The sequence below is a fragment of the Danio aesculapii genome, chromosome 21, assembly GCF_903798145.1.
Source record: "Danio aesculapii chromosome 21, fDanAes4.1, whole genome shotgun sequence".
Classification (NCBI taxonomy): domain Eukaryota; kingdom Metazoa; phylum Chordata; class Actinopteri; order Cypriniformes; family Danionidae; genus Danio; species Danio aesculapii.
The window spans coordinates 12,657,960-12,670,962 of NC_079455.1; the positions used below are offsets into that span (position 1 = coordinate 12,657,960).

The 13,003-nt window shown below is 36.5% G+C and overlaps 1 protein-coding gene across 2 annotated transcripts in view; it reads left to right on the top strand.

Annotated features, from left to right (window-relative positions):
* Positions 1-996: 996 nt before the first annotated feature.
* The window catches only part of LOC130215288 (clustered mitochondria protein homolog), a 50,535-nt gene continuing 38,528 nt past the window's right edge, over positions 997-13,003 (top strand). For both annotated transcript variants that reach the window (XM_056447212.1, XM_056447213.1), the window contains exons 1-7: positions 997-2,478; positions 5,849-6,006; positions 6,157-6,328; positions 8,682-8,825; positions 9,923-10,050; positions 10,427-10,581; positions 10,754-10,879. In XM_056447212.1, coding sequence (XP_056303187.1) covers positions 1,284-2,478; positions 5,849-6,006; positions 6,157-6,328; positions 8,682-8,825; positions 9,923-10,050; positions 10,427-10,581; positions 10,754-10,879 — 2,078 coding nt within the window. In that variant the 5' untranslated portion in view covers positions 997-1,283. The remainder of the gene's footprint in view (positions 2,479-5,848; positions 6,007-6,156; positions 6,329-8,681; positions 8,826-9,922; positions 10,051-10,426; positions 10,582-10,753; positions 10,880-13,003) is intronic.

The window sequence follows — 13,003 nt, forward strand, 5'->3', positions numbered from 1 at the left end:
TTGGAGCAATACAGTTTCCATTTAAATTTATATAATTTCCATAATGAATATTGACCATATGATTAAACCATTACAAAACTTTTATTTTTCGTTTCTATTTTTTACAGCAGAGAATAGCACCTTATTATATAAAAGAACAACGAGAAAGTGACTAAACTCGGTGATAAAATGCCCAAATAAGCAACAATTTTCTCTCTTTCTCTCTGCTGTTCCTGTCATTACCGTAATCACAGTAATACGCGCACATATATCCTCAGGCTTTCCGTGTAACGTTATTTTCAATGAGCGCAGCGGCTGTTTTGACCGCAGTGAGGAGCTTCGACAAGCTTACAGCAATAATACCGCTTTCTACTTCATTTGGCTTGGTAACCTATTTTCATTGTGGTGTGGGCTGATCCTTCCACTTCTCCCACTAGCATGTGCTATTAAAGCATCTTCTGCACATTCCGCCAGTACTGCAGCAGCAGCTGACTGAAAGCGGACAGCAAGCAGATAACACGAAGACTCCTGGGGGGAAACATGCACTGGCATAGACTGAAGAAGTCATGACGCGTGTTTTTTCTTTAATGAAACCGAAGAAATGAGTTGCGGTTTCTCTGGAAGAGGGATGGGATGCAGGGAACTCCGCCGACACTCCTCTGCCCGGGACTGAATGTGTAGAGAGATGGAGCAGTTCATGAGACCCCGAGTGAAGGACACTGGAAAACACACTAGTACTAAAATGTGTTGCGTTGGGTTGGAAAACAGGGACATATCCTGCTTGGGACGAGCTGTTCAGCCTACCAGTGATTCTGTAGAGAATTTTGAGGCATATGGAGAACAGACACTGAACTGTGAGAAGATGTCTGCATGTTTAGTATGACTTATTAATGCATTAGTTTAACATATAGTGAAATACTTTGAAGGGTAAATCAGTTTTATTTTAACCTATGCAATTTTCTGATCTTCTATTAACTGTTTTATATATTTGCATTACTATATAAGGCAAACTTTCATTCAGTCAAGCAGTTTATCTATGCATAAATCATAATTGTATTCTGGCATGCAAACAGTCAAATGACTTTACTATCTACAGCTATTGCAGAAATGCACAGGCCAAGTGCCAGACTTGGTAATTGGGTCTATCAACAATCTGTCAGGCTTGTCTTTAGATTTACGAACAAAGCAACATTTTCTAGCTCTTTTTAAATCCAAATAAGCTCTAGTAGCTGATTTAGGGTGTACTTGATTTTTTGGACTTTTAAATAACAGATCTTTAACTCTTTGGAAAACGAACAGACAGCATGGGAAACATACTTTATTGTTGCCGTAAAGTGTCAGAATATATTACCACCAAGGGAGCTGCTGATCAGACTGAAGAGCATTCAGCGCTCTTATCCCAGGAAAATAGCGATGGAGAAAGTGTCTCTCCTTCAAGAACTTCAGCTGATCTGCTGGACTCCCCAGTTCTGGACCAAGATCACCTTTTGTTTCCCGACATTGTGCTCAGCAGCAACCTTCACATCAGAGGAGACTCAACTGAGCCTTTGGAGCTCCTATTAGCAACAAGCAGGCAAGATGCCAGCAGAGAAGATGGATTTGATGAAAGCAATCTACGAAATGGAGGAGAAAGAAATAGAGAGCTGGTGGGGCCGCCAAGCACAAACATTACTGGCACAAATCAATTACGCTCCATAGAGGATGAATGGCCTCTTCTGTCATCCCTCTACCAAGCACCTGCTGCTCAAAACCGAATATGCACCCATGGATTACAAGCAGACACTTGTAAACCTGTCTTTGCTCATGGAACAGACGTTTCTTCCATGTTTGCTGCATCTTCACTAGATGCCTCACAATGTGACATTGACATCAGTCAGAGAGAAGATGGCTGGACTCAAACTGAGCTGTACAATGAACCCAAAAACCAAAAAGAGCAACTACACACTGAGAAGAAACAGGACAAAAAGAAACTAAATGAAAGTGGTCCAAATGGTGCAGCACAAGCACATCTAGAAGCGATAAAGATGCAGCCTGCGTATGGCATTCCAACTGAACGGCCTTTGCTTCAGAAGACGCAAAGGGAAGCACAAACCTTGGAACTCACAGCACAACCTGATGGAAAACTAGATTTAAAAAAAGATGCACAGACTTCTGAGATACTAGAGATGCAAATTATTAAACGCAAGCATGCTACTGAGATGAATACATCTCCTGTAGAGCAACCAGACATTGCTGACATGAGCTCTGGGCTGGAGGAGCAAGAGTTTGAGGAGATGAAGCAAAGCCCATCACAGATGGACCAGGGTTTCGTTTGGAATAAGGAAGTAGAACAGACACAGTGGGATTTGGAAGTGCTAAAGCAGAGCTCAGGGTTATCACTGCGGCACTCTGAGCAGACAACCCTTGCTATGACCCAGGTAGATGGAAAAGAGGATCAGACTGAGCGCTTCACACTTTTTGTGGTTGATAAAATGTTCCTGGCCACTCCAAACTTCACAGGTGGGTATTCACAGCTGCACAATATATAATATATAGTATTTAAACTGATATATAGGATATATGATTATTAAAAAAGGTATAGGTATGTTATATATTGATAAGACATGCGCCAATATGGAAATTGCTTGCAAATGTGATAATCGATAACCCTTTGGATCTCTATAACCAATACACTGGTCAATAATTATATATCTTGTTACAATTTCTACTAAGCATGGGCCGGTATAAGATTCTGACGATATGATAAACTTGGATATAAATATCACGGTTTTATGGTGCTGTGATTACTTTCCTGAACTCTCACATTCAATCTGCCCAGTTGGTGGAATGAACTCCCTAACTACATCAGAACAGCAGAGTCACTTGCTGTCTTCAAGAAACAACTAAAAACTCAACTGTTTAGTCTCCACTTTCCTTCCTAATCTTAACTGCCTCTCTAGCTATACCACTAACTGTACTCTCTCTCTCTCTCTCTCAAAAAAAAAACCAAACTACTAATGCTTAGCTTCTGAGACTTTACACACCTGAAACTTGTCTATAGCACTTGTTCACTGCTGCTCTTATAGTTGTGTAAATTGCTTCCTTGTCCTCATTTGTAAGTCACTTTGGATAAAAGCGTCTGCTAAATGACTAAATGTAAATGTAAATGTAAATGTTACTGCTCTAAAATATATTCTTTTTAAATATCTGGGTAAAAAAACAAAACCTTTTTTCCCATTTCAACACAATATATTTTATTTTGAGAAACATTTAAAGTATTTTGGAGCAGTAAACATGTCAGGCTAAATAATTTAAATGAATCATTGACTTCTGCTGTCTTCATTAGTTTCTAAAACACAGATTTCTTTACCATTTAAAACAGCATCTTTGCATATCTTTTCTGCTAGAATTCTGTTTTCCTAAAAAACAAATACAAAATGTAAACAAAAAAATCTTACTCATACCTTTGGAATGATATAGCAGAATAATTTGGCGGTTTTAAAACCTTGACTTTTTCACACCACGGTATACCTTGAAAACAGTTAACGTCCCATGCCTAATTTCTACCTGAGCTTGATTAAAAAACAAAAGATCGTAGGAATACAGTAAGACAGCTCATTTTATTTAACTGCAGAAAACAAAACGTCTAGATATTTTGTCCTGTAAAATTAGATGTTCTCGTTTTTTATGGTAAATTTTATGGTCTTTTCTCTGAATCATCTGAGTCATGTGAAGGCACCAATCAAAACGCTCATGGCAAACAGCACACATTTGAAGTGAATCCACCAGTGGAAACATTATTTTACACAGCATTCTCTATTTTTTCTTGCTAAAGTAAAATTAGTAAAGTGGTATGAGCCACAAGTTGTTTAAAAGTACCCTCACCGGCCACTTTAGTAACATGCTGCTATTATCACATGGCAGCAACTCAATGCATTTAGGCATGTAGACATGTTCAAGACGATCTGCTGCAGTTCAAACCGAGCATCAGAATGGGAAAGAAAGGAGATTTAAGTGACTTTGAACATGGCATGGTTGTTGCTGCCAGACAGGCTGGTCTGTGTATTTCAGAAACTGCTGATCTACTGGGATTTTCACGCACAACAGAGAATGGTCCACGGTTTACAGAGAATGGTCCAAAAAAGAGAAAATATCCACTGAGCAGCAGTTCTGTGGGTGCAAATGCCTTGTTGATGCCAGAGGTCAGAGGAAAATGGCCAGACTGTTTACCTGGTCTGATTTCTGCTACGACATTCAGATGGTAGAGTCAGAATTTGGTGTCAACAACATGAAAGCATGTATCCTGCCTTGTATCAATGGTTCAGGCTGGTGGTGGGGGTGTAATGGTGTGAGGCATATTTTCTTGGAGCACTTTGGGCCTATTAGTTCCAATTGAGCATTGTGTCAACTCCACACCCTCCCTGAGTACTGTTGCTGACCATGTGGTTTCCTTTATGACCACAGTGTACTCATCTTCTGATGGCTACTTCCAGCAGGAGAACGCACCATATCATAAAGCACAAATCATCTCAGACTGGTTTCTTGAACATGACAATGAGTTCACTGTACTCAAATGGCCTCCACAGATCACCACATCCCAGCACCTTTGGGATGTGGTGGAACAGGAGATTCACATCATGGATGTGCAGGTGACAAATCTGCAGCAACTGTGTGATGCTATCATGTCAATATGGACCAAAATCTCTGAGGAATATTTCTAGTATCTTGTTGAATCTATGCCACGAAGGATTAAGGTAGCTCTGATGGTAAAAGGGGGTCCAACCCGATACTAGTAAGCTGTACCTAATAAAGTGGCCAGTGAGTGTAAGTTACATGCTAGTAATTTCTTTTGCTCTTTATTTATAATGAATTGATGTGCATTTGAGTGTACTATAAGTGCCTGGGAGCGCAGTAACAGCTGACAGGTCAAGAAAGTTTATTTTCCTTAGAGAGACATTTAATTTCAAACAAATAATGGCAAATATTGGTCAATATATTGCCTTGGTGACACCTATTAAAATGACCACTTAACCACTGATAAATCCTGATTTTTACATAGAGATTTTGGAATCACTTTCACTTTCATTTTTGGAAACTTTCAGTTTTCATGGTCCCTATAGCACAATTTGTTGACGGGTAAGTTGGTGATATTGACAAGTATATTTTGTGCTGAATCTAATAGATGTCTAATAGGGGCTGTCAGTATAAAATCTAATAAACATCTAAGAATAGCCCAAAATAGACTAGTTATTATATACACAGGAATGAACGACAACACGTGTGTATCTGTCCAATCTGTTTGATTTCACTGACATTTTCATTTTAGATTACACTATTTAGATTTTCACCAAAAGCCCAAATTTAGCCTTGTTTTATCCAAGATGTCTGTTTAGATGCCCATTAGACACAATGGTGCTTGGTGAATGGTGAGTTAGTTTTGCAATGTTTTGAACAATGGCCACTCACAAATGTTAAATAATTCATTAAGAGATCCTTCTCAGTGCTAAACAGACATTTATGTGAAGCCTATCTGGTCCCTAGTCAGATTTAAGTCTGAGGTTGTTGTCATTTATTGGAAAATCATTTTACACTGCTTAGACATTACACAATTCAACAAACACATGTTCATTTGGGAAAAACAAACTTCAACCAATGGCAACACTGATCCAAGAAACTCCAAGTGGCTTGTTTGTTGTCGTTCTTCTATGTGGTGCGAATTGGCCTTTATAGTAATCAAAATGTGCAAAAAGTACCATTAAAATAAAGTGATAACGAGATTTCCTTTCCTATCATCTAATGCTCACATAAGAGTAATCATTATTAACACTAATAAATGTAAACATTGCTAATTCTGTTGTGATTTATATTACTTTCTCATTTAAAATACAAGCATCCAGCCCTGACACCCTGACCAGTGGCCATGTGCTAGACGGCCCAGTAGACGGAACAACAGAGCAGGTTTCTGCTGTTCCAGACATTGACCCTTCTGAGGATGCAGGGTTCACAGTCAAGATCCAGGCTCCTGGAACAGAACCAACAGACTTCCAGGTAAAACCCAGGCTTGGCACTCAGAATAAGCTTTTCAGACTTGAACTACTGTTAGTTAACCCTGGGAAGCTGAGTATTAAACTAATTTTGCTCCATATATTTTTACACTCATATGCTCATATTTGTCTGTATGTTTATATTGGGGTCAAGGTGTCACCTTTAGCTACGGTGCAGGAAATTAAGCAAGTATTGATGGACCAAGAGGAGACCAGTCAGCGTACCTGCTTTTCCCTGCAGCTGAATGGAGTCACTCTCGACAACTTTACCCATCTTAGATCCATACCAGATCTACAGGAGGGCTCCGTTCTGAGTGTTGTTGAGGGTAAGACCCTACAACCCACCCAACCTCAAATCTGAGTGATATATTTTATTGCCCCAGGAGTTTGTTAGTTTATCCCAAAATGATAATTACCTTGTAATTTAGTTGCTGAAGTGGTTCTAAAATGTTCACAACACACAACAAAATATTCTGAAAAATGTTTGAAGAATCCATAGTAGGAACAAAAACACTAAGCAAGTCAATGGCTGCTTTGTGAAATCCTTGATTAATGGAAACTCTGTAGTTTTGCAATAATTTTTAATTGACATTAGAAAATTTTGAAACATTTTGGTCAAATCTGTAATTGAAACCATACTACTGAAAATTGAATCTGTATGATTGAATTAAAAACTATAAAAATTCTATTTATTTTGCATGAGAAAGCTTAAAGGGGTGGTCCACTACGATATCATATCTTAAACTTTAGTTGATGTGTAATGTAGCTGTGTTAACAAACAACATCTCTGAGTGTAAGACACTCAAAGTTCAATACAATGGGAGACATTGGCTTTTACAGAGTTAGCTTAGCAAAGCCTACAGCGAACGCAGTTTAGGAACTACAAAAAAATTCATTCGGGCTAGTGAGATCACAAATACTTCTAGTTACGCACATTCACCAGTCGCAAACACCTCCCGCAGTGAAGGAGCATGGCCAGTGATGCTGTATATAGCAGAGAAAGCTAAAATGCCATCCAAAGCTATCCAGAAACAGAGCTTCTTCTGTTTCTGCATTTCCCCTCTAAAGGACGCGACACAAAGGGAGACGTGCTTAAATTTAAATTTTAACTATGTTCCAGAGAATTATAAAAATATATAGCTAACATTTGACAAAGGACAGCTTCCAGAAACTCTCCCAGTTCAGCGCTGGATTTGGTTAAAAATTCCTCCAACCGACGAAGCTGTGAGCCACAACCTGTAAAGTATTTTTATTTGTTAAAATTGATTACTACAGGCCCAGTTTCTAGTGTTAACAGTATGTTGTAGTGAGGATGTAACCAAGGCTGTAAACAACGGTAAATGCTGTTTTGCGTCTCTAACAATTTAGCTACAAATTCATATTTATCAGTCAAACCGCTGTAAACACCCATAATCTTCAGCAGTGCTGCAGTTTCTCACTATATGCGGACAATTTCCCTGTATTCTACATCTTAAATAATAAACTCGCTAAAGATATGGGAACGTTTTATATTACTTACACATGCGTATTCCGAATATATGTGAAAGACACTTGTCAGATTCTATTTTAGAGAGCAGCTGTGAGGTTTAGCTGTGTCACTTTCATTTTCAGTCTAATTAGGGCACAATCTGATACAGCTAACAGCTACTGTTTACACAGCGCAAAAGCGCGTGCCTGTAGGGGAGTGACGTGGTGACATGGAGCCAATTATGTTAGCTGACCAATCAGAGCATCTTGAGGGCGGGCTTTTGGAGCAACTAGGAAATATGACAGTCATTTTTATGTTAGCTGAGTACCTTTATATAATCAAAAATATATAAAAAAAACGTGATTTTCTACAAATGAAGCATGAGCACATATTGCTTAGCATCTTATAAACACAACCAAGCCTAAAAAACACTCTGTGGACCACACCCTTTAATTACTATGAATCCATAAACAGCTGTTAAAAATAACTGTGTTGGGCTTAAGCAGTCTTAAAATGTCTTACATTTCAAAAACAAAATTTTAGGTCTCAAAAAGTCTTAAATTCACTGAAATATTGTAATGTATGTCTTAAATAATTTTAAACGGGTCTTAATTTTCCCTTGTTTATGTAAAGCTACCAAATCGATCCAATACACTTCCAATCACCTACAATACAGCTCAATAAAACATTTAGCGAAACTATATTTATGCTAAAAAATGTCTGTTGTTCATACATTTAGTTTTTAAAGAGTCTTTTTTAAAGTTATGTTAAAAAAAAATATTTATGTATGCAACTAGGGTCTGCTTGTTTTGACACATTATTTAAAATATGTGGCTAAGAAATAGCTAATTAGAATTAGTTTTTTGATAGGGCAAGTACGTTTTTGTTTTGCTTAACCCTTTAAAAAATCCTTAGCGTTTAACCCTAAATAAATCTGAGATGTCATTCTTCATGGTCTTAAAAAGGTCTTTAAAAGTCTTACATTTGACTCTGTGAAATCTGCAGAAACCCTATTTTCATTGCTGTTTACTCTGCATCTTCAGTAAATCATGACAGCAAGTTTTTACCAATAGTTTTTGCTGATGCAAGCTTTTAGTAAATCACAAGAAGAATTTAGGCTATATATCAGTAATAAACAGACTGAGCCATAAACCAACTGAACTGACTGACCAACTGATTTGTGTTCTCATTCTCCTTTAAAAATGACCAAGAGCCATACAGCGTTCGTGAAGTGCGTATGCATTTGAGCCACATCAGAGAGCTTTTAAAGAGCCTGGACCTCACGGATGGCTATAACGGGGTGGAGGGCAGCTCACCGTCCTTTCTCAGCTGCGTCACAGAGGAAATTATGGAAGGTAAGATACGAAACTCACAGAAATTTGTTTAAAATAAAATGTACAGTAGATTGTGAGAAGTAAATGGAGCAAAAAAATTGTTTTTCCTCCTTTATCAAGATTGTTTTTGCTTGATTGAACATTGGATTTTGGTTTATTTGATTAAATCATGCATTTGTTGGAGTTTTTAAAAAAAAAAAAAGTATTTAATTGAATTATTTGAGAAACTGTAGTTGGGTTTTCTACCCCTATCACCCAACCTATTTTATTAGCCAAATACCGCTACAAATGTGTGTCCCTTACGTCTTTTGTTGATTTTTCATAAATCATTAAGTAAAGATCAAGTTCCATGAGGAGATTTTGGAAATTCTCAACTGTAAATATATCAAAACCTTTTTATTAGTAATAGGTATTTGCAAAGAACTTGAACAATATTTAGATTTCTTTTTTGTGACCTCAGATTCTAGATTCATAAAGTCCTTTCCTAACAATCCATAAATATAAGGAATGCTTACTTATTTAACTGTCAGATGATTTATAAAACCCAATTTCCAAACATCTACAGTTATGATGGTTTTGTTGTCCAAGGCCACACATTTAATGTCAAAAATCTATGACAAAAAAGCATCCAAATTGTAAATCTCTACAGTGAAGTTCAAAATTAGATATCAACCTATAATTTCTGAAATTTGACACACTGTTTACCTACAGTATTTATACCCTGAATGCCTGCATGTGACTTTCTCTGTTTGAAACAAAGCATAGGAGCATCCGAAATACATCACCAGCATAAATGTGTGCCCTACACTGACACTGAGAAGCATACATACGGAGACTGAGAAGAAGAAACTGTTATATAAAGTCATTATTGTTGGTTTTATGTAAGCACAAAAGTATTTTCATACCTTGATAATACTACAATTAAATCACTGAAGGATTTTGAGTATGTTTTTGTGGCTGAGTCAGGACCATTGCTGTCTATGGATTGTGAGAGAGCACCCAGATTTCATTTAAAATAACTTAAAATGCGTTCCAAATGTAAATTAATGTCTCAAGAATTTGGAACACATGAATGTAAGTAATTAATAACATAACTTTAATCTTTGGGTGATTCTCAGAGAACAGCAAACCTAAGCGAAGAGGGGACGGAATGAAACAGATCAACTGCTGTCCTCCAGATCACCTTTTTCCAGGCTGTAAGGAGCGTCTTCTGTTGCCCCTTCAACCTCATTCCACTTTTGGCAAGGTACGAAATTGAGGAACTGTGACAGAAACATGTCAGACTGCTATTAATTTATGATTGTATATGCGAAGTCATAATGATTAGCTCCTGTGATATTTTTTCTTTTTCAAATATTTCCCAAATTTTGTTTAACAGAGCAATTTTCACAGTATTTCCTATAATATTTTTTCTTCTGGAGAAAGTCTTATTTGATTTATTTCCGCTAGAATAAAAGCCGTTTTTTAATATTTTAAACAATTTTAAAGTCAGTATTATTAGTCCCATTAAGCTATATTTTGTGATTGTCTACAGAACAAAAATCTTTCTGTTAAACAGAAATTGGAAATTCAGGAGGGCTAATAATTCTAACTTCAACTGTACTTGTTCATGTTTTAAACAGTCGTCAGAGTGCTTGAAGGTTTTGGCCTCGAGTAGCTGGAATCCTCCTCCTGGAAACAGAAAGATGCATGGAGACCTGATGTATCTGAACGTGGTCACTATGGAAGACAGACACTTCAGTATAACAGCATCCACCCGTGGCTTCTTCATCAATCAGTGAGTTATCAAGTACAGTCGTCCTCCAGGTTGACCTCAAATGTATAAAAATGTATTTTTAAAAGATTTTTAGATTATTTAAACAGCACTATTCGAACCTATATTATTAAGAATGGTCGGGAGCTCTGCTATGTGCCTTCTTCTCACATTTTTAAACCTCTGTTACACACAGATCTACAACATACAGCTTTAATCCAAAACCAGCCGAACCAAGTTTCCTTAGTCACGCTCTGCTGGATCTCCTGACTCAGATCAGTGCAGTCTTCAAGAAGAATTTCAGTGCCTTGCTGAAAAGGAGGTATTTCAGTACCAAGTTACATCAATGCAAAGAAAATGTGTTAAAGTATGAGTTTTTCATCAAGATTTTAAGATATTAAAAATATATATATCTAGCCAAAACCAGCTTGAGTGGATGTATTTTACTGGACTGATTAAAAATAACAGTGTAGATTTAAAATACTACAATATTATTTGCATGTTTTAATTCTGTATGTTTACACTTACATTATATTATAAATAAAAATTGAAGTAACTGTTTGTTTATTTAAAAGTAATTCATGTTTTGTTGAGCCGCAAGTCATATACTGTACGATGTACGAAGTCATATACTGTACGATAATTTTGATTGTAATAATAATAAACTTTATTTTTATATAGTGCCTTTAAAAATAGCTTCTCAAGGCACTTTACAGACATAAAATGTGCAGCAGTAAAAGATACAAGGATGAATGCAAACAAAATTTAATAATAAAAAATATTAAAAATATAAAATAATAATAATAATCTAAAAATCATGTAAAAGTCAAATAAAAGCTACCCTAAAAATTAAGTTAAGAGATGATTTCAAAATACTTAGGGATTCTGCATTGCGAATATCAAAGAGGGCAAAGAGTTCCACAATTTAGGTGCCAATTAAGAGAATGCCTGGTCTCCCATAGATTTTAGCCACATTGACTGAGCAGTTAAAAGACCAGCATCAAACAAGCATAATGCATGTCTAGGAGTGAGATTAAAAGCTCAGATAAATATTGTGGTGTTAGACCATTCAAGGCCTCGTGTGCATGCATGAGATTCGAAAACTGACAGGAAGACAGTAAGAAAGACAGGAAAACAAGAATATAATTAAAATCATAGTAAAAAATATCATGTTGGCCTTTTGCAAAATATGCAATGTAAAAATAATTAGATTGCACTGCAAAAAATGCTTTTATTACCTAGAAGTCTTGTCTTTAGTTTAAATATCTACAAATTCTTAAATCAAGAAGCATTGTCTAGACAAGTAAAACTTATTGTCTTGATTTAGGAAATAATATGGCAAAATTAAGTGAGTTTCTTCTTAAAACAAGCTTAATAATCTGCCATTGGGGTAAGAAAAATAATCTTGTATTAAATCCAAAACAAGATTATTTCTCTTACTCCATTGGTAGATTTTTTTCTTGTTTAAAGTCCCTTAATTTGTGCACATTATTTCTCAAAACAAGACAATGGGCCCTATTTGTTAAGGCGCATTGTTGGCGCATTGCTAATTTGAGGAACTAAAATAGACTCTGCAATAGACCAGCTGAAAGCAAGTCTAAAGTCCAGCGCAGAGCGCGTTAGTTATGCGCCTTGCTTACGCATTGCTTAAAACACGCAGAATGTACAGCAACACGCAAATATCTTTATAAATGATAAAGAATTAAAATATTACAAAAATGATTACTTTTTACATAAATATAAAAACCACTGCCTCCAAGCCTTCATTATGAGGGGCTTTTTTAAGTTTATTCATGACAACTTGCTTCTGTATAATGTTATTATTATTAGCAGTATTATTTATTATATGCATATTTATATTTTTTTATTAAAAACAAGCTTAAATTTGTCCATCTGTCAGGTTTTGGACCATATGGGGCATAGGCCGTGTGTTTTGCTATAACTCTGGTGTGGTTTTGATCACACTTGGTTATTACTGTTCATTTATTCATTTGCTGGAAATCAGAACTGAATTTAGAAATAGTTTTGAAACAAATCTTTGCGCTTAACAAACTAAATTAATTATGTAGGCTAATGCATGTCTTCAATAGGGTGCTTACGACACCGTTTCCTTATCCAGGAAAGAGAGATAGAGAAAGTGAAAGATAAGGCAGATTGGAGCAGGCTCATTCTTTATCCTCATGCTGCAGCTGGTTTGTTTAACTGTTTTCTCACTAGTGAAGCATTCAGTTTTTCCACTTACAAAGTCCACCATGTAAATAGCAAATTCGCTATGGCACGACAAAACTTATTCTTAAAGGGAATGAAAGGTGAGACTCAGAACACACCCAGTAAAAGGGGATTCAGACATGCCCTTAATGCTTTTGCGCCATGCGCTTTAGACTTTGCGCCTTGATCATTAAAATAGAGCCCTATGGATGTTTTCCAGTGATGGGTTGCAGATGGA